Genomic DNA, 22,993 nt, shown 5'->3' on the forward strand with positions numbered 1-22,993 from the left:
TGGACTCTGGAGGGCAGCACTACACCATACATGCGTCCCATTTCCTGGGGTGAAGAAGAAGAAATTGCGTCGAGCCGGAAGTTGCGTAGACCAAAACAGTTAAATTTGACAGTTCTGCAGTGCGCCCCAAGAGAGAAAATACAACGGAAATTTCTGCTTCTTATTTAAAAGTTTAATTTGCCTCAAACATCTTAGCATATTGCTTTTCACTCGGACCTCCAGGGAATGACAATTAAAAGAAAGATTCGTTTTCCCCGTTTATTTAGCTGCCGTTGAATTTTTTTGGGGCGAATAACTGGATAGGAAATAACCGCTAAGGAATATGGCCCCGTGGCGATCTATGGGCTGAGCATTGCCATATATAGACCGGTTACAGAGCTCCCCAGACGGTGAAATGTAAACGGTGACTCGCAAAAGAGGCTGCTCAAAGGCCAAGCACAACAAACCTCAGCCTTAAAGGACGAAAACGGCGAATTAGCTTTATCATGTCATCCGACCAGGTTATCGCTATCGTCATGGATGACAAAATATATGAGGTAAATAAAAAGAAACTGATAGAGAAGAGCGACTACTTCCGTGCGTTGTACAGCTCCGGAATGAAGGAATCCACTGAGGATTCTGTGCAGCTGCAGGGACTCAGCGTTCCAGGCCTGGAACTGGTCCTGGAGTTCATCAACACATCCAAGGTTCAGATCGTCAACGAGACTTTGGAGGATCTGATTGAGACGGCTTCCTTCTTGCAGGTTACATCTATCCTTAAGCTGCTCACATCCGAGATCCGCCTGGATAACTGTGTGGAGCTGTACAGCCTCTCTGAAGTTTACGGTACTCACGATCTGCATAATGCCTGCCTCAAATATATGAGCTGCTACTACCACCCCATGCTGAAGCGTCCAGAGTTTATCAGCCTTCCCTCTGCGGTCAGAAACCAAGTCAAGGAGATGCGGATGAAAGGCACCGCCACCCTTGTAGCCATTGGAGACTTCAGCTGTCTGTCACTGGATGTGCCGGATCAGGATGAGCCCTGGTCCATGCTGAGGTACGGAGAGGTGGAGCAGCGATGGAAGCCTCTGGCAAATAACCTGCCCCCAGATATGACCAATGTCAGAGGGTACGGGTCAGCCATCCTCGATAACTATCTGTTCATCGTCGGCGGATACAGGATGACGAGTCAGGAGATCTCTGCGGTGCACTGTTACAACCCATGTCGGAACGAGTGGAACCAGGTGGCTCCACTTAACCAAAAGAGGTAGAACCCGGCCCGCTCAGCCCATGTCAAACATCAACCCATCCTGATTCATTTTTTATCATGCCTTCCCCAACAGGTCCAACTTAAAGCTGCTGGCAGTGGAAGGGAAGCTTTACGCCGTTGGAGGACAGTGTCTGGGCACGGTGGAGTGTTACAGTCCAGAACAGGACTGGTGGACCTGCGTGTCATCCATGCCTGACCCGCTGGCTGAATTCTCTGCCTGTGAATGTCAGGGGATGATCTACGTCATGGGTGGATACACGGCAAGAGGTTAGTCTGACCGGATTTACGGCCTTTATCGATCTAAATGTTGCCTTTGGCACATTTCAAATCAATGAACAACTTCACAATGAATTCTTATAAACAAGCCAAACATTCAGTCAGTAACTGTTAGACAAATAGAACTGACTGTCAGTTCTATTTGTCTATAGGAGGAAGTGAATTAGTGTCGGTCACCAGCTATATACAATATAATGTTGTCATTTATTGTTATCCAGACAACAACCCCAGAGCTCATTAAATCCTGGCTGGGGTGCCAGCATCACATGGCCGGCTCTGTTTGATCCACAACCATCTAGAGGGATTTTGTGCTGCCTTTGTGGTACCGGCTTTTGTTTCCACGCCCCTGGTCCTTCCTGGAGACTGAGCGCTTTGCCGACAACACGAACACATGTCACATGTTGGTGTCTTAACTCAGGTTGTGTTTCTTCCTTTGTTGTCTTTTTCTGTACGTGTCTAACAGAAAGAAACACGAATATCCTTCGCTACTGTCCCACCTCGGACGCGTGGGTGGTGTTTCGGCCGTGTCCCGTGCACATTCGCAAGCAGCAGATGCTTTCTGTGGAGGACACCATCTTCTTGGTGGGCGGCTACACCCACGAGTTAGAAGATGGCTGGCAGTTGCGGCGACCCAGTCAGACAGAGGATATGCTGACGGTGCAGTCCTACAACGTCACTACGAGTGAGTGGATCCACCTGAAGGAGAACACATCCAAGTCGGGCCTGAACCTGACGTGCACACTGCACAACGATGGGATCTACATCATGAGCCGCGACGTCAGCCTGCCCACCAGCCTGGAGCACCGGGTCTTTCTCAAGTACAACATCTTCTCAGATGCCTGGGAGGCCTTCAGACGCTTCCCAGCTCTGGGCCAGAACATGCTGCTGTGTTCGCTTTACCTCCCGAACGTGCTGTGAGCTGCACCGTCACAGGCGGAGCCCGTGAGAATGACTTTCGAGTTCGTGAAAGAACACTACGACACTACTTTGCACATGTTGCAGTGGATGTAAACAACCGTTTGGGATAAGAAGAAAAGTCCGTGAGCCGAACGTGCAACACACTGTGTTTGTCTGGGGGAAAAAACTGTTTACAAGTTGTTCGTAAGGGATCCTCAACGTCTCTTTAAACAAATCCTCCATGTCCTTGCACTGTGTACCCTCATGACAGATCATTTCAGATGCTCTAACTCTGACTTGTTTAACAGGTCAAATGTTAAACTTTAAGATGCTTTAAGGGGCCTGGATGTTTCTTCCATAACGCTTACATCCGTAGGGGCCAATAAAAGGCATAGATAAATAACTATTTCTGCAGATTTCAAGAGCTACTCAAACTTAGAACTCGAGTTTTGTTAGGCGCCCCCTGGTGGCGGTGTCCTATATCACTTTTAAATATTTGCCATCAGTAAAGCTGAAGCCCCAAGTCCCACCTCCGCTGCCTGCACTCCACTTCCCGACCTCTAGCTCCAAAAACATCACCACCGCAAAGTGGCAGCTCTGTTTACACAAATAAAAGGTATATATAAGGGTATATATATATATATATATAGAAACTCACTACAAACCTTAAAAAGCAGTTGTATGCAGATGCAGTTGTATATAGCAGTCAATATTATCTTAAAATGGCTTTGGTTTTACACTGCCATTTTTAATGAAGCTCTGACATGAGTCCACAGAAACTGGACTCATACACACGTGCCTTCTGCAACCTCAGTTAAGTTGCTAAATACTTCAAAAGCACAAAATGCATTTGCTTCCCTTTCTAACAACTATCAAAATCTGCTGTTTGATTGTGCATATTGTGGTTATTTGACTCCTCTGAAATGTGGAAAGATGTGAATAAAGGTGATCAGGGGTTTGTCTTGCTATTTTTTGTGTTATACATCCATTATAGCTTCAGATTCACAAGATAACATCTGGATTGGTTTTATTATTTACTCTAAACCCTAAAATCTTTCCGGGTCAACTTGTGCTGCTCCAAAACAAACCTGCAGCAGTACACATACATATTAATCCATCACTTTCCGCTAATGTTGTTTGTGCCTGTCCTTCAGTGATTATGTAATAAACCGCTGTCCAGCAGGGGGCAGCACATGCTCATTCAACAGGCAGACATTTATTTTCATATCACCTTCAAAAGAACTCCTTGAAATAAAAAGTGAGTATTTAAATATGCACTATAGAAGAGCGCACATTTATAAGTGTAACGCCTAATGCGTCATCTATGAAATAAACACAGACTGACTCATTTCAGAATGTCACACCAGAGGTCAAACATTTGGATATTTTTAACCTACAGTGGATACTGATTGACCAACCGATGCTACGAATTGGGGCCTTTAATTTATGCTGGCTTCCCCCTGGGAAGCAAATAAAATCAATTGTGGCCGCAGTGGTCTGGATCGACCGTCTGTGGCATCAGGTCACATTGATTTCTCACACTTCCACGATCAGCGGTCGCGGAGGCCAAACGTGTCTAACGGCGTACACGGCAAGCTAGGCTGTGTGATGTAGGGGGGCGATTCTAGACAATGCTGATGATATTTAGAAGGCTGAAATAGGACAAAGAAGACGTTTTTAGGCGAGAGTCAAGTGAGAAAATGTGGTCTGTTTTTGAGAATGTGTTAGGAGGAGGAGGGTTCAGAGAGAGAGAGGAGAGGGGGGAGAGAGAGCCAGGAAAAGAGAGAGAGAGAGATAACCAAGGACAGCCGGAGCTGAGGGGAGGGGAAACCATCTCTGAGGCACACCTACTCCCCAGCCTCAGCCAGAGACACAAGAGATCTTGACATTGTGAAGAAAATGCATGTCTACACCAGAGGAGCATCCAGAGCTGGAAAATAACTGCTGCTGAGACAGATTCATGACAAAGACCGCAGCCAGCCCAGAGCGCAGCACCGCACTCCACAGGCGGGCGTCTTCTGTTGCCTTAAAACAGCAGCCCTTTGGGGGATTCTCCTCTCTGCACACAGACACCCTTCAGACCGCGTCTGCCGCCGTTCGGAGGTTTCAGCTCTAGTGTACGCGCACCGTGCCAGGGAAAACCATGAGTGAGGCAAAGAAAAGTGAGCTAGCCATCCGGGATAAAGCCATCCTGCACCAGCAGAGGCGCCTGAAGCAAGCCACCCAGTTCACACACAAGGACTCCGCTGACCTTCTGCCCCTGGATGGGCTGAAGAGACTGGGCACGTCCAAAGACCTGGTGAGTGGAGCTGAGGCGGTTATTCTGGAGCTTGGCTGTCATTTAAGGCTGTTTCTCATCATCATCAGCCACCGTAATCACATTATTTAATGCCGGGAAAGAATGACACCACTTACTGTGCTACAATTCCGGTGTCATGCATATATTTGACAGTGTTACCACTGCTTCCGCTTTAGCACTAATGTGCAGCTGTCTTGAATATTAAACTCATGGAAAAGCTCATGAAACATTCAGAGAGAAGCCCACAGAGGAGGGATCCTCCACTGCAGAACTCTCGTGCAGACAGGTTGTTAGATACGCTTCATGGTTGACATATCAGATGACAGATAGCCTCAAACCCCAGAGGCTTCCGAAACCTCTTAATACATGATCTGATGAGTTAAAACTATTCCTCAGCTTCCTCGGAGTCACGTGATCATCTTTTCCTGTGTATTTATGGGATTAAAATGGACAAAATTCACACATTCTGCTTTTAAATAATCTTGAGCAGTGGATTTTTTAAAGACACATTTCCCTCCAATAATGGCCTCTCGTAAGGAACGTTTACAGGTAATTAGCTTGCTAGCAGCTAAGATGATTGAGATAACATGCAACATTACAGAACTTATCAGTGTCATCATTTAGCTTCTCAATAATAAACAAAGTAAAAACCAAAACACTAGCAATAGCAACATTTGTTTGTTATTGTTAGTGTTCAAAATTATTTTCTCTGATTGAAATGACAATTTAAACTCAGTCTTGAGCAACTACGCAGAGGGTGATGTTTGACAAGCTGTTGTAACATTATTGGAGTTTAAAACAATTTAAACTTTTTATTATCACAATCCCTTGAGGAAGAGCAGCATGATGCTACTAATCTGAAAAAACTTGCACACATATGACTGAAAGAATCAATTGTTTTTTCCCCCAAAAAATGAGCTAGATGGATGATTTATCTTTATGTAAAGGTATTAGCTTTTGTTAATCAAGGGACTCATGGCAGGAAAAAATCCTCCTTTTCAAATTAGCAAAGCTGTAGTGTCACTAGGTGCATGTTAGCATATTTGAAATAGCAGACAGCAGCAGGTCTGTACCGTCGCTAAGGCAACAAAGCTGATTCCAAAATCATACATACCAACCTCAAAACTACTTAATCTACATGAAGATTAGAAGCTTCAAAACTCAAAGAGCACAGTGTAAAGTTAATACATATGTAGAATTTTCAACGGCCCTTGCAGAGGCCCCAAATCCTTATTATAAGTCCAATTATCTTCCCCTTGAAAACAGAATGAAGCTGTGCCAACAGCAGTTATGCAAAACACTATTTGCTGCGCAGATGCGGCCACAGGGAGCCCAGTAGGATTCAGCTGGCATCTCTAAACAGCGAGTCTGGATGTCAGGGTAGCTTTTGGATCTGGTGGAGAGCGCCAGCAGCCCTCTTGTCACGCCTGTATCATGTTTCTGCAGACATCTACGTAGGCCACAAGGAACTAAACACGGCACTTTGAAGGAAATGTGTAGTACCCTCGCAACCATCTGGGGCTGATTTTGGTTCATGCTAATCTAAGCTAACGGGCTACAAGTGCTTGTTCCCAGTTGAAGATATGAGAGTGACATATCATCTACTCGCCCCACCCTCTGCATGAACGATAACAGCGAGTTGTCGTTTAATTCTGTATCAATTAAAACGTGGTGAACTGTTGCCGTTCTCCCTATTACTTTTGGCCTGCTGGACTGTCCTGTGCAGTGTGTAATTCAGCAGCAGAGTCTGTTATGTAAGCGTGAATTTGTTTTGCTCTTAAGCCTGGGGTCCTTTCACTCTCAGCAGCAGCAGCAGCAGCAGCAGCAGCAGCATCACTCCAGCAATGGAGCGATGCATTTTGGTGTGAGGAGAGCACTAAGCATGAAAAGGGCAAAATCCACCTCTGAAAATGCAGAAATGAAAAAGTAAGAAAGCGTTATGTGCTGTGAAGACCTGGGTCAAAGAGGACACACATGGGGCAGATTTATGTACCACAATGTTGGCCAAGACCTATGAGAGAGGCTGAGATTATTTCTACTTCAGTGCATTATGGGTGTTTGCGCATCAGAAACATCTGAACCCAGTGACTTGGACACCTGAGCTCAGCTCAGGCTCAGTTATTGTGCAACCACTGTGTAATCTCAGTTTCTCACTGGAGACGACGGATGTAGCAGCAGCTTCACCATGCGTAGATGAAGAAAATCATTGTTATTTAATCTGTTTTAAGGGCCAGATGGGCACTGTTTCTGTCATTATATCATTTTATTTCTAGATGGTGAAAAACACCAGAAGAGTGTGTAAAAATGAGTTATTTTACTTTGATATTTTAGCCCGGTTAGGCTAGCAGCGCTACGCTAACCATCTGCTGCTATATTTATGATGCAGATGTGATGGGCATTCAAAATTTACTCAACATGCAGAACAACTCTTTTATTAGATGATGAATTAGCCAACTGGTGCATGACTGAGATTACACACACACACACACACACACACACACACACACACTTATTTCGACATGCTCTCCTTGCAGCTCAGTTGTCAGTTTGCTCAAGTCCTCCTCTTACAGGTCAGTGAGTCTGAAATCTGTGTGTGTGTGCGCGCGTGTGTGTGTGTCTGTCTGTCCAGTCAAGACGCTGATGTTTTCAGGAAATCAATAGCTACAGACCTGGGCCTGATTACATAAAGGACCAAACAGTCTCGACCATGGCGAGTGTCGGCTGTGCACATTTAATAGTGGTGATTCAGAAACCCATTTTCAACACAGGCTCATGCTTTAGCATCTTTTTGTGTCACCTGAGGTCTGTTTCTGTGGCACAAACCTTCAGTTTCTTTGGAAGATTTTTTTTTTTAATGTCTCGTTTTGATCTTTTCAATTAAAAAACCCCAACAATCACACAGAAGAAGACTGGGTGCTGTAGTCCTCATTAGCACAGCTTCTTTATCAAAGAAGGAACTCCTTCTCATCAAACAGTCTTGCACTCTTGCATCCAGATTGATTCTGATGAACTCAATTGTTTCTGAATTTACCCAGAAGGCAAAGTAGCGCTTCAAAGCAAAAGCAAACGTGGCGACGGCGGCACAGTGACTGAACTCTGGGGAGTTTGCCTCTTTCAGCGTCGGCTCCGTCCAAAACAAACCCCGACAGATAAACTCACACGCAGCCTTTATTATTAGCAGAGGGACAATTAGCTGGGCTGGAACGAGGCTAGTTTGAAGCTCTCTCCTCTGCGTCATCTGGAGCCACGGATGGGGGGTAGTTCTCTCCTTTGACAGCCTTCTCGGAGCTACGCAGGATAAGAGGAAGGCTAAAAATACCTGACAACAAAAAACAACCCCAACAACAGAGGAGAGACTCTACAATACTGACAATCTTTTTGTTGATGGGATTAATACTGAATTGGCCTGCAAAGTGCCTCCAATGTAGAGAGTAGAATCTAGCTTCATTCTATTCACATTCTAAAATTTCAAGGTGCTGGGAAATAAAATAATTCATTAGGAAAACAAGAGAAAATCAGCAAAAAAAAGCCACCTATATCGCCCACTGGTGGGAGGATCCAATATTGCATTAAGGCTCTGCCCATCTTTGCCCTCCATTTTGCATCCAATGATGATTAAATTCTTTCAAAACCTTCCTTATCTGAACTCTTTCACTGTGAAAACGTTTTTTTTTTTGCAAAACAAAATGCTAATTTGTTTTAGCTTTGATAAAAGACTTTAAATCATGATTTAGATGTAGTAATTAAACAGGGGGAAAGAAGAGGAAGAGGAAAGCAGCTCTGAGCATCTATCTGTGCGGCAGGAAGTGAGCCACTGGGGACTCTCATTAGGACGAGGGGGCTTTATCGAGGTCACGTGACGTGATGAGTGAGTGCGATGACCCTTTTGCAGTCAGATAATTAGTCCACAAGGCAATTAGTCTGCAATTTCACTCATGGAAACTAGAGTAGCATAGGGATGAAGCAGAAGGGAGAAGGTGTAAAGAGGGAAACACAGATTAAAAGTGGCCTCCAAAAACTTATTAACGTTGAGGAGTGCACATTGATCACATTAGCCAAACCAGTAATAGTGTTTTCAGGAGCCCTGATAGCTGCTCTGCATGTCCTGGATGACGGCAATCTAAACCCCAGATTAAAAAAAATGATGCCTGGAAACATCAAATTCCACCACAGCTTTTCCTCCTGACAGAAAACGAGTCCGCTAATACAGCTGCTACAGCTGCAGGTATACCTCAGGGATCTGCCCTGGGCCCCTATCTTTTTTACTCATTATGACAAAAAACAGCAAACATCCTGAAATAAAGACCCACACTTTGTCCTTGAAACCACAATTTTAGGCCTCCATAGATTAGGTGTCCTATAGGGAATCTGAATAATTTGAATGTACTGTGTACTGCTATCACAATTAGCACAACCACTGTCCGTCCGTCCGTCCATCCATCCGTCCGTCCGTCCATCCATCCATCCATCCTCCATCCATCCATCCATCCATCCATCCCTCCCTCCCTCCCTCCCTCCCCACTTGGTTTTCTAAGGTCACAATAACACCAAAGCATTTTCCCGAAACCTCATTTTAGTTATCTTTAAGTGGCTCCTGCTGTGCTGTAATATGTTCAAATGTAGATTTGTGTGTGCAACGATCAGCCAGGCTTGAGGGGACCTAGATCTTCCGCCTGATGTCACCAAGATGGCAGCAATAATATCCAGGATATTTTTATCAGATGAGTTCTACCTTTATTTATAACCATCAGTGCTCGCTGGGAGCAGAACAAGGGGGAGAAAATCATAGTGAGGCTGCTTCTCGTGCTGTCCCGTGTCCCCGAAGTTCTCCAGCTATTCAAGAGTAATATTTATAAATGAGTAAGCCAAAAACCCAGCTGACGACCACCAAACCACAAGCAAAAAAACCCTTCATCTTCCACTGATTCAATCACCACTAACAAGCTGTTTCTGCCATTTGTGCAAGAGCATAATTGCTGTCATCCAACGTTGTAATTTGGCGGCAGGTCAGGAAGAGGTCAACCTTTAAAAATACCTTAAAGAGATAGAGGAAGTGATGTGGAGAGAGTCTGATAAAGCAGAATTAAGTCCAGTTAGAAGTGGAGCGGCTCCTGATTGAGTCTGATTAGCTCAGATGCTGAGGAGTCCAACTTCAGAACTCCTGTTTTAGCAGAGCTCTTTCAGGATTAGGACCAACTTTTATCAGCTACGGCTGGTTAAAAAGGTAGCACAGAGGGTGGCAGAAAACTAATTCAAAGGTGCAAGAGGGAAAATAAGCTGGGGACAGGAAAGAATGAGGAGCGAGCCAAAGTCCGATGTGGAACCAGGAGGAAGAGCTGACCTAGCACTGTCATTTCTGATGTTCCGTCTGAAATCAAATTATGAAGTGAAGAGATCTTCCTTTTGGATGAAACAAAAGAGGCTGGAGTCAAGTTCCAACAACAATGAAAGGAGATGAAAGGAAAGGAGACCTGGAGACGCGTTCGTAACCTGGCGATGAGGTCATTGGCCTCAGCTGGAGCGTCAGAGCGCAGCGAATGGGCTGATGCCAGCTCAGTGACACGGGCGCTTGTTTACCACTGTGAAGTGTTGTTTTGGACACGAAACATGGCCGACGTGGACAACACAGAAGCGGAGAGCCACAAATAAACGAATCCATCGCTGAAAGAGAAAAATGACCCTATGATGAGCAAAGCTACCGCTGCCATGCCGTGCAATCGTTCTCAAGCTGACCCCAGTTACAGTCAGAACATCAGGGCAGGAGAGTCCAAAACCACCCACGCTCTGAACGCTCGGCGAGAGCAGCAACGAAACAAAGGTGGTCAGGAACAAACGAGGGACAGATCAATGGAGGCGACAGATGTCCGGGGCGAATCCAAGGCTGAGTCATGCTAAGCGTGCAAGACGCGGACGGCAGATGGGGATGTCCTCCTCCCCGTTGGATCACAAGCTTTTGTTCGGAGGCACTAGATTGACAAATTGACGTGAATTTAAAACAGAACGGCTCTTGTTCAATACTGAGCGGCGAACCAAAAGAGACGGCCGCACTCGTGTTAGCAGCGAGCTACATGCTAAAATGCTCCAGGGAGAAACTGTAAATGTGAGACGGCGGCCTGGTCTTTCGTCACCCGTCCCTGATCCGTGTTAATTACTTTGAACAAGCTGCCGAAGTTGAAACCGAAGCAACGGCTTCGTGTTTTATTAATGAAGGACTCTGCTGGGGTTGGATGACCTGCTCTTTTCAAAGTCTGCAGCCAGACTCTGTTCTGGTGAGCACAAATGTGATTACAAAGGAGCAGGCAGCTGAAATAGAATTTACGTTTTATATAAAGGAGGAGAGGGCCAGTCGGTGGCCATGAGCTGCTTCGAATCATCGTTAAATCAAAGCCAAAGCAACAATAATATTAAATATAAATAGCAATAATTGCAATAATGACTCTTGTGTAGCGATAATTAAGAGCATTAAAAATTGTATTTCTAGCCGTCCCACCCCCCACTGATGCCTAATTGAGCAATTTGAATCTGTTTGTGTGATTTGGTGCGTAGCATTAAATGTGCAGGTGTAACATGGTGCTAGGCTCGCTAAAACCACGTCCAGACAAGAAAATGTAGACCTCCTGTGTTTTTGATGATTTGTTTGACATCTTTTTTTTCCCTTAATCAACTAATGGAGTTTGCTCGCTTTATGCTATCATCTACGTAATCCCCACATTGTCTGCATTGCAGAAAATTGTGGAATTGATTCATTTTTATCAGGCGTTTTTAGCAGTGTTATTCGTGTCTAATCTTAGGATCTGGAACAGCTCCCCCTTGTGGCCATTTCATCTAGCATTAGCTCGTCTGAATCCTTGCATGAGTGTTGTTTTATTTTAGAATGTTTTACGTGGACGGCATTAAATCTGGATGTGTCACTCTAACCTGATACAACATGCATAATGAAACATTTCAATTCCTGCAAAGAAAAGAGGTCCTTCCCAGGTAAAAAAGGGCTGAGTCATCACTTTAGAATGCTGATGTCTTCCTTGCCCGCACGGCCTACGTGTCCTGCTTGATGTTTCGCTTACATGACGAGCTCCATTTAATTCTATAAATATGTCTTTTCATCTGAAAGAAGATGTTTCAGCAATGTTCCAGGATGCTTATTTAGGGATCATTTAATGAGGAGGAATTGAAATATTTGCCCATGTTCTAATAATATCTTCAAATCTCAAGATGTTACAGTACAGTACAAGGTCACGATGAGCAGCTATCATCAGTTGTTTGGCAACGTTCTTCATTGACGGTTTATCTGGTTCTCTCTTTAAAGCAACCTCACAGTATTGTCCAGCGCCGCCTGCTGGAGGGAAACATCACGAGGCTGCGAGGGGAGGCCCGGGACGCCAGCGCCAGGGTCCGCTCCCCCTTGGCCGACCCAAAGGACGGACAGGCGGATGCCGAGGAGAGGAGCGAGAGCACGGCGGACGACTCCACGGAGGAGAGGGAGTCCTTGGAGGAGAGCGAGAGGAGCCTCCGTTCGGACGAGGAGGACGACAGCAGCGAGGCGGCGGCCAGGCAGACGGCCCAGAAGACCGAGCTGACGGCTCTGGTGGTTCAGTGCAAGGTACCGACATCTCCTTCGATGAAACGTTCTCATTTGCTGTGTAAAAATAGAAATCGAGAGGACAAAAAAGAGCGCAGTTGTGCTCTCCGTGACTCATCCGCCGAGAGGCTCTTTCTCTGAAGCTGGCAGCGTCCATCTGCCGGCTGGAGCAGAACAACAGAAACCCGCTACGACAAAAGCTGGTCCACATTAGTGTGTACTGACCAGGGAGGCAATGCCACTGGGATCTTACTGTGTACAGGTTAGAGCTGAAGGCTTTCCATCTTTTACCACTTCTGACACAAATATCCTGACGGCAGCATCACCGGACCACCAAACTCTGTCTCTAAAAGGAATCCTGCTTCTGGTTGGCACAGTAATCTGTTATAATGGCATTTTCTCAAATACAGCCACTAAAGAATTCCTTCCACATATACAGCGGCGATATGTGCTTACATTACAGGAGAATTCATATTTAAAGCAACCAAGGGTGTAAAAGATGTGCATTTGTTTTGAGAACAGGCGCCATGAGGATATTATGGTAGCTTAGAGGTTGTTGCTAATCTTCTGTTCAGAAATATTTAACAATGTTTTGAGACTAAATATTGCTGAAGAAATAAAGACAGACATTTAAGGTAAATTTGTTTCGCTGTCATTAACACATTAAGTGTTGAGCACCTTCTGCACTAGAGAGCCAAAGCGTCTTGTGAAGGATTAGCATCAAGCTAGCACACTTATCAACATGTGCGAAGCTGAGCACCAATTGAGTAAATTACCATTAAACTAAATCAAGTAGGTTTTAGGGTAGCAGCCTAATTGCCTCAGTATGTAACAAAGTAAATGGTATCATTACAGAAGCAGTGACTCACTCTCTGCACATTAGACATTTCACTTTAAAATGCTGTAGCAGCGTCAGCCACAACACACTTGGATGATTAATGTCTAAAAGAAGCTCACCCAAAATACTGGCTGTGTTGTTCAGGCTTCACTAAGGCGTTTTTTAAATGTCCAGCCTGTAGAGAGGGCCCGATGTGCCAGACATTTGATTAAAAGTAGAAGAAAGCAGGAGAACCAGCACAGAACCTGCCTGTGTTATTGACTTTTTCTGCATATCTACATTTCTGGCAATAACAAATTGCTTGGAAAATTAAAAACTCTGGCTTAAAACAAGTCTTCTGTGACATTTCTAGTAGAATCGGCACTTTCAACTGCCAGCTCCTTTTTTATTATCATTACCTTATTAAGTGCAAGGTAACCTACGGTTACTCGCCGGGAAGCTATTTTTAAACCTGAGGAGAGGGATTTTGCACCGCCAGGGCCGAGACAAAAGATCAGGTCTGTGCGTCTGCCGATAAGCCGGCATATCTGTAAGGACAAAAAGGTGGGGGCGGCTCAGGCTATTCTGATGGCAAAAGGTCAAAAACAAGGGTCATGGAAACTTTGGGATTCAGGAGGGTTACTGGGTCGATCTGGCAACGTAATGAATACTTTTAATCATAATAAATACTGCACAGTTTGGACCATCATGGAAAAGATTTTGAATCATAATTAGGAAGCTGAAAGGGGGAAACTGTCAGCTACGTGTATTCCAGAAATACACCTCACTTGTCGTTTCCTCACATGCTCAGCATGGCTTCAGAAGCTGGAGAAAACCGGGTCCCTTTGCTTAAAAGGTGACCTTTTGTCGTCACGATCGACGCTTCTGACAGCAACTGCTTTAACATTGCTCTATAAATATCCATTTATATAGAGAATCAACAACATACACCTAATGTATAGAGTGTGATGCAGAACCCTGCTATCACACACGCATGCAGAGCTGCCATATGTCCTGGATACTTCGACGACTTCATGCGTTTCTCCAACGGGCATGTTTTTATCTGTGCGCTGCAGCACGTAAAAGGTTGCTGAATAGAAAAAGGCCATTATAGACGACATCGCGCAAAAGCTCACCCTGTTTCCTCGCTGCAGGCAACACATCGGTGTAAACAGGGCCGATCTGACTCACTGCCGGGAAACTCCAGCTTTAACTACCCCAGTGAAAAGAGAAAAAAAGAACAAACGTTCGCAGCTTCTTATGTCGGTGGACTGATGGACATCAGCATACAAGAGCTAGGTGTTTTCAGGCTATGCTAAGCTAACTCTTTGTCCTACATATGATTTGCAAGATAGGCTAGATAAGCTCAATCTGCAAGGTCAGTACAAGACGTGAACTACTGCATCAAAGAAGTGATGATTAACTCCCTTCGAAGGTCAAAATGAGACATCTGACCAGTCAAAAGTCCCTTTCCTCCATGTGATGTGTTTCTGGCCTGACTGAGGAGTTAAAAACACCTTTGAACCTATTTGTTTAATATTTAATGTACGGCTCGTGGTTTTTGGGAACACTAAGTCGCCACAAAATGAACTCAGACTGAAGAATCAGCATCCTGTTGGGAAACAGTTGAGTTAATAATAAACTAAATGATTTTAACTTGATGTGTCATGTACAAACTGTTGTTTAATTGATAACTGCAGTGATAAAAAGTGGAATTTAAGGCATCAAAACAGTTAAATTAAAAATATATGTACTTGGTTTGGAAACACAGCATCACTGGGACGTTTTGTTTTATTTGTGCAACGTTGATTAACTGCTGACTTGGACTTGAGTTTTTGGAATTGTTAAGAGGAAATGCTCAACAGCTTTTGCCTGAGTGATAAGTAAACGTGCTGCTGTGACATAGGAAAAAGTGACTTTTCTGACACAGAAGTCTCCTTCTGTCCCCACAGTGCTGCGAGACTGAAATCAAGGCGTCCATCAACACCGGCAGCCAACACAACCACATCTCCACCTCCTGCTGTCAGAGGCTGGGGTGAGAACCTGCACAAACACTCACCACATTCTGATCCACATTCTGACACAGCTTCTTTGACTGACGCGCAGCTGTGAACCTAAAAATGCTAATCCTAACTCTAGTCAGATCTCATTTCAGCCTCCTTTGATGCAAAAACTTTGATTGACAGGTTGTTTGTCTGTATTTCTAGACTGGTTCCCAAACAAGCCAGTTCTCCATGTGGTGCGCCGAGCTCAGTGTTGGGTCTGAAGCTGCAGCTCGGCACACAGATGGTCCAGTGTTCAGCTTATGTCAAAGGTGAGCTGTGGCCACATCTGCAAACCGCTGGGATTAGTGCTGACTTTAGGAAGGCCAGTACCCCCTGGGAATATTAGCATGCTAATACGAGTAATTAACGGCACACACTGCCAAAGGTTGTGTCATTTACCCAGAAAGTTCTGTTGCCTGAATCCAGTTGGATTCAGCCAAAAACATTTGTGTAACTTTTCCAAAATTCCTTTTATTGCTCTGTTCTTATCTTGGTTTTTCTTTGTCTGCCCTTAGAGGATGAGACATCTGAGCTGTGCCTGGGTCTCCAGACTCTGCTGGAACTAAAAGTAAGGGTCTTGCGTGAGTTCCTGTTGTCAGTGGCTTTTTTTTTAGGTGGCTTTTGCTATGAGCCTGCTCCGTTTCTAAAGAAGTCCCCAGAAGACTGGAGACTTAGAGAAAAAGGAAAAGAACAACGACCTACAAAAAACCCCTAACATTTCCCGAGGAATGGCGGAGGCACAAGTCGATATCGTGAGACTGCCGCCGGATAAAAGGCTGCCCAGATTTATTTTGGTAGCACAGCATGCGTCCGACACATACCGTGAGAGGAAATCCGAGATAAGAAAGAGGCGAGGATCTCCTGGAAGGTGGGAATTTAAATTTTCACAGCTGAAAATTTAATTTCCATCCCCACAAAGAAGAGCTCTGGTGTTTTTCCCCCATCTCAATTTGTTCCAATATGTGTCACATCTGGTTACTTTGTCACTTAAATCTGATTTGACAAAGAAAATATTATGCCTTTGGGATTTTGGATCAGTTTCTGTCAGATTATTGTTTTCTGCTACTGTTCTGTTCGGAAATATTTGATGTTTTCTTCATATATGAAACAGGATTAACAGTGTTAATACCACCGGATTATTAAAATCGGCTGTTAAAGCTGCTCAACTGTTTTTCAACAGAGACATAAATGTCATTTTTGGCATGTGTTAAGTATGTATTTTTTTGTAAATTGTTATTTTACGTGGCAACGTGGCGCTGTAATTCAAAATCTGGAGCCAGGAAAAGATGTACACGGATGCGCCGCCTGCTGAAATATCAGACCTGTTGTTTGAAAGCTAAAAAGCTAACGTCGTAGCATAAAACACGACCCCATATCAAACATTAACCTAACATTTCGAGCTGCTTTTTCAATCTGTTTTTCTTCCCTCGTGTCCTCAGTGCTGCCTGGACCTGTGCAACAAAGTCCTGAAGCTGCAGGGCGGCGACGAGGAGCTGCCTTTCCTGAGCCTCTCGCCTGACAGCCAGTGCCAACACGACACCAACGAGAACCTGTGAAACGGGCGCGGACGACGGATCCCTCCGTCCGCGACCGGTTTGCTGCGACGACGTCATTTGTGTCTGGACCTGTCCAATCAGTGTCCCACACTGCCCGAACACGGATGAGCATTCGCAGCCCGAGTTTACATCGTTGTGTTTGTAGAATTGAGACCATGATTATTAGTTACAAGAGTGGGCCACAGCCGCCGTAGTCTGAACGTTCTTTACGGTTTTGATGTATATCCAGTTGAATTCCTCTGTCGCCTGGTTACACTAATGCTGCACTCTGAAGAGGTCAGATTCACGGACTCGCTTCAGCTGGAAGATTTTGTCACATGACTGCACAAAATTACTTTCAATTATAAAAATGCATTACAAAGTGTTAAATATAGGAAGCTGATTAATTACTGGGGGAAAAAAACAGTCCAAAGGTAAAATAAATTAGCTTCCAGACCACCTGGGGTTCTTTTAACTCGCCCTCTCTCTCTTTCTTGACCACTATATCCCTTTTGGGGTCACGGGGAGGATGAAAGATTCTATCTGCATATTTTATACCTCTGAGTTTGGCACATGGCCCTATGTGAAGCATTTGGGGGTTTAGTACCTTGCTCAAGGGTACCTTTTCAGTGCTCTGAAGGTGATCTGGCACCTCTCCCTGCTTTCAGAACACCTCCCAAATTTTGTACTGGGACTTGAACTGAGAACCCTCTGCTTCTTCATCCAGCCCCTGTTCTTTTATTTAACATTAAACATGATTCATTTGGACAAAAAAAGGACATTTTCTGCTGCCAGTGGACAAATTTTAGTCATTTATGTCCACAAAGATGGACGTTTGCACAAGTTATGTCCTTATAAACCCCCCCAAAGAAGGAGTGCACACGCTGGTGCAGAGGCAGCACAACCATAGCTGGTGAAAGAAAAACACAATCTCTTTTGTTCAGGTTTTTAAATTCATTGTTTGGGGAACTTTAGAGCTTCTTGTGGGTGGATGCTGCTTTTTGTTTTTTAACCTTTGGACTGTTGACAGATTTCATATCATTCTTTTCCAGGAATTTTCCTAAAGGTTTCAAATCTTATTAACGACCTTTGCAGGTCGCTTTCAGGAGATTCAGAGAGTTTTCTGTTGTTTTGTTTTACGGACTCTGGTATAATTTGGTATAAATGAGGCTACCTCTTTTAGAGACAATGACAGGCAACCGTCTGGAGTTTAGGATGTTAAAATACGCCGATTACCCCTTCATCATTCCACAGTGAAGCAGATTCGAGTCAGACTACAGGAAACATTCCATCTGCATGACTTTGTAAAATTCTGCCTTTGTACAAGTCTGCATGTATGTGTACCAGTCTGATGATCATGGTGGATGTCCGACACCTGTGTGTTTGTGTGTGTGTGTGTGTGTGTGTGCGCGAGCGTGTGTGTGAGCCAGGAGCAGAGCATTTTTCTGCCTTCTTTAGGTTTGACTTTCACGTGGGAATACTCCTCTTCTTCCCATAAACGGTCCTCTGAACTCCGGACAGAAAGAGCTGCCAAAATCCGACCCCAGCTGCCTTCTCACTCTGCCTCCTCTGCTCGGTCGAGGATGTGCCAAGGCCTCTCTTCAAACTCACCGGCCGCTCTCTTTTGTGTACTGGACACAATTTAGCCACCTGGTATTTGCCGAATAAATCACAGGACACTGAAGCCCCTCCCCCCAGCGCTACAGCGCCACCTGCCTCGTGGCGGTAGCACGGAGAACCGCTCCAGATCACGCTCTGCTTTCATGACACCTGAGCCGCGCCCTGTTTTTGGCTGTGCTACAGTGTCCACTCAAACTCTTTAGGGCGACCATCCACAAGTAAAGCGGCGCTATTCGGTTTTGTTCGATGTGCTAGTGACCTTCCTACACCGGGTGCGGGGAAATGCTGTGCGACAGAAATTTATTTTTGGTGTTTTCTCTTCTTCTGAATGGTATATTCTTTGCCTAATAAAGTACGTATTCTGGCTAGCCGCGCTTGTCTCTGTGCTTTCGGTTTGATGCAGGGAAAGCAGAGGAGGCGGAACTGAGAGGGCAGCCGCTTGAATTCCCCAACGGTCTGAATAAGGCGAATCACCAGACAGGTTGTGGGAGTGCATCTCTGAAAGGCAAGCTAACCAGCCAGTTTGAAGCTCTGCGTCTTGATTCCCAGGCCCATTTACTTCCAAAACATCACCTTTTACTGGTACAAACCGCTATTTAAAGAAGACTGACATGTCAGGAGAGTGGGAACAGATGCTTCCTCTGCGCTGTTGACTATTTTGCAGTCCTGAGTGTTGCTCAAGCACTCTGATGCCACGGTGCTCATCAGCAGTTTGGGAGTTAAAGAGGTGAAATGAATGACCAAACCAACCTGGTCGCTACTCAACAAAGTAATCTACATAGATTGATGTGCAAATCAATGGGACCTGGCGGATGGAAAAAACACGCTTTACATTTAGGGGAAAGCTTCACACGACAATTGATGTCCCTGCGTGCTTCATATTTGCACAAAGCACAATCCCTTAACCTCTGAGGAGTGATTTTGCCATCTTCCCACCAAACCGTTGGCAATTACAATAACTAGATGCAGGATTAGCTGCTGGGGTTTTGCATGTCAATGTGATGTGGCAGCAACACTCTCTCTACATATTGTCCTCGGTTAAGTTCCAGACGTCTAAAAAAGCCTTTAGACATTGGTGAGTTGACATGCTGGCATCTCTCCGCTGTTATTTACATGGAAAATAATTCAGGCAGAGTTTCTTCGCCTCGAGAAAAATGTTTTTTTCCACTCTAAAGGACAACATCTCTATAATTCGGGCTGTAATACAATTATTTCCCTGCAAAACAGCAACACTGTCAGAGCTGTCAGGCTTGGGTGGCCTCTCTGGGGACATGCAGAGGGAAAGTACAGTAGGGGGACATGAAATTTCAAGCCCCTGTCCTTGTTTAGAGTCACTGTGCACACCACATCCTGTCAGCACTGCAGCAGGTAACGCAGAGGAAAGTACCATTAGTCACAGGCAACCTGCTGTGGTCACACGTGCTGTTTCAACTGCAAGACGCTTGAAAAAGGAAAAAGAACCCCACGCGGAACAGACGACACGAGTGGGGGATAAAAGGAAATGGAAACCGTCGCCTTTCTCTGACCAACACAGACGAAGGAGTTACATAAAATGTCATCTTCTCATTTGGTATGAATGAGGAGGCAGATTGAAGAGTAACGTCGGAGGAGAGAATGACTAATGCCACTGTCCATCGAGGGATGTCAAAGTACACAGATTGACGAGGTGATCTCCAGTGCATCCAGCTTGTGGAAATTATTCACCATTTAACAGGAACACCAGCAGGGTGCTTTGCCACCCATGAAATTGCATTTATGGATAATTGTGAGTGAGCAAGGTCGAACACAGGAGATGTCGGCTGTCTCTCTATATGTGCAGGTGTAATATTTTGATTTTATGTGACATTGATGTTCCTCTGAGCCAGTTCTTTTTTTATTGCAAGTCACATAACATATATAACCCTAACAACCACAAAATTACATTAGCGTTAGCAGGAAATGCTCTACAAAACAAGATTTATTACATGCTAAAATAATACATTACATAACAAAGGGCAATCCCAGTCTAGTCCACACGATTATATTTAAGGATCATGATTTTCTGTGATGTCAAATGATGCTCTAACAACCAACAAACATCTGTCTGCAGATTTCCCTCTGCATGTCCCCAGAGAGGCTAACGCTGCTAGCTAGCAGGGTAAAATGGAGCCGTCACTTCTCACAACTTGAGCTGTATTCCATTAATAGAAGCTGAAAGCTACTGGGCAGAGGGTCTTTGTCACCCTGATACAATCTGAACACGCGCCATCAACGGGCCAGAAACTCATTACAGTCTGTTCATTCACTGCGGCCGCCGCTGAAACTGTCTGTAATTTCTTCAGCCCTTTGCTTTTTATCATTTTTACATCTGCATAACCACACACACACACACACACACACACACACACACACCTCAGTAGGATGACCCACCAGTATTCACCAGAGAGGGCGAGTTGGGAACATTGTGATGGGAATATTGAACAGAGCAGAACCTCCGTGGAGAGGCAGCTGTTACATAAACCAGTACCGTCGAGTGGGAGACCCTCTACGGAGCTTTTCAGACAGAAATTAACATGCAAGCAGAGGGACGTTAGTCATCTTCCATAACAGGGGCACAAAGAAAGCAAATGCTGTCAGAACTGAATTTTGTCATTTACAATGCAACATCAGTAGCACAAGAAACTGGAATGTTAAAAAGTGCGTGTTAAAAAAAGGGAGACGCTGGGAGGGGACAAAGAAAAGCAAGGAGTCCTTTGAGGCCTGGGGATGGAGGGATGGAGCCATTTTATGGAGCCGTGGACGATTGAGTCCAGACAATTCATACACAGCGTGAATGGTGACAAACTGACTTTCAAGCGGTGGTTCAAGAGCAGGACTTGACACAGTGGCCCGGCTGCCCGTCATTACTCGCCTAATAACGCAGCGCGTGCAGGGAGAAGAATCAGCGGAAGTGGCAGTTCGACCCATTCAGTGAGACTGGAATCCCCTCGTCATCTGCTGAGATAAACCGACTGAGCGCTGAGCAAAGAGCTGTCCTCCTGTCAGCGAGGGGATGATGAAACGCCACTGAATTAAGACCGACACGGGGGAAATTGGTTGCCGTTAATCAGTGATCTCAGCTGCTTCGGCGGTTGTGGAGGGAACGTGGTGGAAACGGTGTCAAGAACCCTCAGCCCAGCTGTCTGTCAGTCAGGATCAGAGCCTTACGACCGCACCCACCCCCCGCTGTGCCAGCGTGGCCACTGTAGGGAAGAGCAGAGGGGGGCGATTATGTAACCCGTCAAGATGGATGTTGAGATACGCCTCCGATGGAATTCTGCACGGTAAATCGAAAAAGAGGAATTAGTGAGGGTTCAGATTTATTCTGGTCGCAAATAAAAGCAGAAATGGAAGGTAAGAGAGCGAGAGACACGCAAGACGGACTTCCACGTGACCCGACATGAGCTTGTTGCTCCGAGATGAGGACGGTGCCGCCTTTAGGTTCATCCGCAGACGCCGGAAAATGGAGCATGATCCTCTGCAGGGTGACCCTACAGACGGCGACTCCGTGACGGGTTCATTATTCACCGAAGCCTCTGATGGCCATTTTACGGCTCTCAAACATGTTGTTGAGGTGCCAGCCTTTATGGACCGATGATCCATCCACGTGGTATCAAAGGGATTACAATCACCAAATGTGACCTTCAAGGATCCCAGATGATGAATCCTTCTGACTTCTGTGATCTTACAGCCCCTGATCTTACATTTGGAGTTCACAGAAGGCCAGATTCAACCCACTCAATGGGGATTTCAGAGGCCCTCGATGAACCAGAGCGAAGGCGAAGATGAAATTTTAGATAAGTCGTTTTATTCCAGGGTTCATCTAAATCCGACAGCTCAGCAGCGGCAACTGAAAATGAACATTTAATTGCCCAGAAGAGCACTCTAGTATGAAACATTGGAAAATAATATTTGAACAATTAAATAACAAAGAGGAAACGACACATCATTTATCTGCTTTTTGTTGCCTCAATGGAAATCAGGATTTTGAATCCATTAGTCAGTGAAATTACTTTTAAAGGCTCAAGAATGCCGAAGCGGGATTAATGTGGCCAACGGTCGTAAACATCCAGAAACACACACAAGGTCAGCGGCCTACAAGTGCTCCTGTTCTAAGGTCAGACATCTCGGACGTATTTCATGTCCAGTTTGTCTGCTTGGGGAAAACATGGAAGCAAAAGTCAGAACCTCCCACGATTCATCATGCGGCCTTTATACATTCAACCTTTGGATGTTTTCCCTGAGGAAATCAACCGAGCAGAACGTGGGGGCAGATTCGACAAAGGTCCACAACAGATGGGATCCATAAAAATAAGATGCTGTTATTTGGGGGCCTGATCCAGCCTGGCCATTAATGGTCATCTGTACTCGTTCCCCTGGAACGTTCAACACTTATAAGGAGAAGCAGTCTTATGACTCAGATGCTGATTTTAAAAAATGACATCCGGACTTTCGATTGCCAACTGTGATACAATCTATGAAATAAACTGGGCATTTACTAATCTCCTGGTGGACAAGATGAATGGAGCTAAAGATCACTGCATTTACTAGTTAGATTAGGATTAACATGGCAAAAAAAAGAGTTGGTAGTGGAGTAACAATGAATGGAAACACAGTAGATAGTAATCCTGAGGTCATGAAAAGAATAACTGACA

The 22,993-nt window shown here is 45.0% G+C and overlaps 2 protein-coding genes across 2 annotated transcripts; both read left to right on the plus strand.

The window, feature by feature from the left end:
- Positions 1-41: 41 nt before the first annotated feature.
- Positions 42-3,383, plus strand: klhl42 (kelch-like family, member 42). The gene is made up of 3 exons (XM_057022306.1): positions 42-1,249; positions 1,326-1,519; positions 1,992-3,383. The coding sequence occupies exons 1-3, from the start codon at positions 486-488 to the stop codon at positions 2,444-2,446; spliced, it is 1,413 nt and encodes a 470-aa protein (XP_056878286.1). The 5' UTR covers positions 42-485; the 3' UTR covers positions 2,447-3,383.
- An 842-nt stretch (positions 3,384-4,225) lies between these two features.
- On the plus strand, positions 4,226-18,688 carry nrip2 (nuclear receptor interacting protein 2). Its single transcript, XM_057022340.1, has 6 exons — positions 4,226-4,724; positions 12,031-12,324; positions 15,073-15,155; positions 15,328-15,434; positions 15,681-15,733; positions 16,605-18,688. Exons 1-6 carry the CDS (start codon positions 4,569-4,571, stop codon positions 16,719-16,721), a joined length of 810 nt encoding a protein of 269 aa, XP_056878320.1. The 5' UTR covers positions 4,226-4,568; the 3' UTR covers positions 16,722-18,688.
- The last annotated feature ends 4,305 nt before the right edge of the window (positions 18,689-22,993 follow it).

The sequence above is a fragment of the Takifugu flavidus genome, chromosome 22 (assembly GCF_003711565.1).
Source record: "Takifugu flavidus isolate HTHZ2018 chromosome 22, ASM371156v2, whole genome shotgun sequence".
Classification (NCBI taxonomy): Eukaryota; Metazoa; Chordata; class Actinopteri; order Tetraodontiformes; family Tetraodontidae; genus Takifugu; species Takifugu flavidus.

Excerpts from the sequence above, each read along its gene's own strand:
- nrip2 (XM_057022340.1), top strand. The coding sequence starts at position 4,569 with ATGAGTGAGGCAAAGAAAAGTGAGCTAGCCATCCGGGATAAAGCCATC. Across the intron at positions 12,325-15,072 it reads CTCTGGTGGTTCAGTGCAAG|TGCTGCGAGACTGAAATCAA; the intron begins GTACCGACATCT and ends CTGTCCCCACAG. Across the intron at positions 15,734-16,604 it reads AGACTCTGCTGGAACTAAAA|TGCTGCCTGGACCTGTGCAA; the intron begins GTAAGGGTCTTG and ends TCGTGTCCTCAG.
- klhl42 (XM_057022306.1), top strand. The coding sequence starts at position 486 with ATGTCATCCGACCAGGTTATCGCTATCGTCATGGATGACAAAATATAT. Across the intron at positions 1,250-1,325 it reads GCTCCACTTAACCAAAAGAG|GTCCAACTTAAAGCTGCTGG; the intron begins GTAGAACCCGGC and ends CTTCCCCAACAG. Across the intron at positions 1,520-1,991 it reads GGGTGGATACACGGCAAGAG|AAAGAAACACGAATATCCTT; the intron begins GTTAGTCTGACC and ends CGTGTCTAACAG.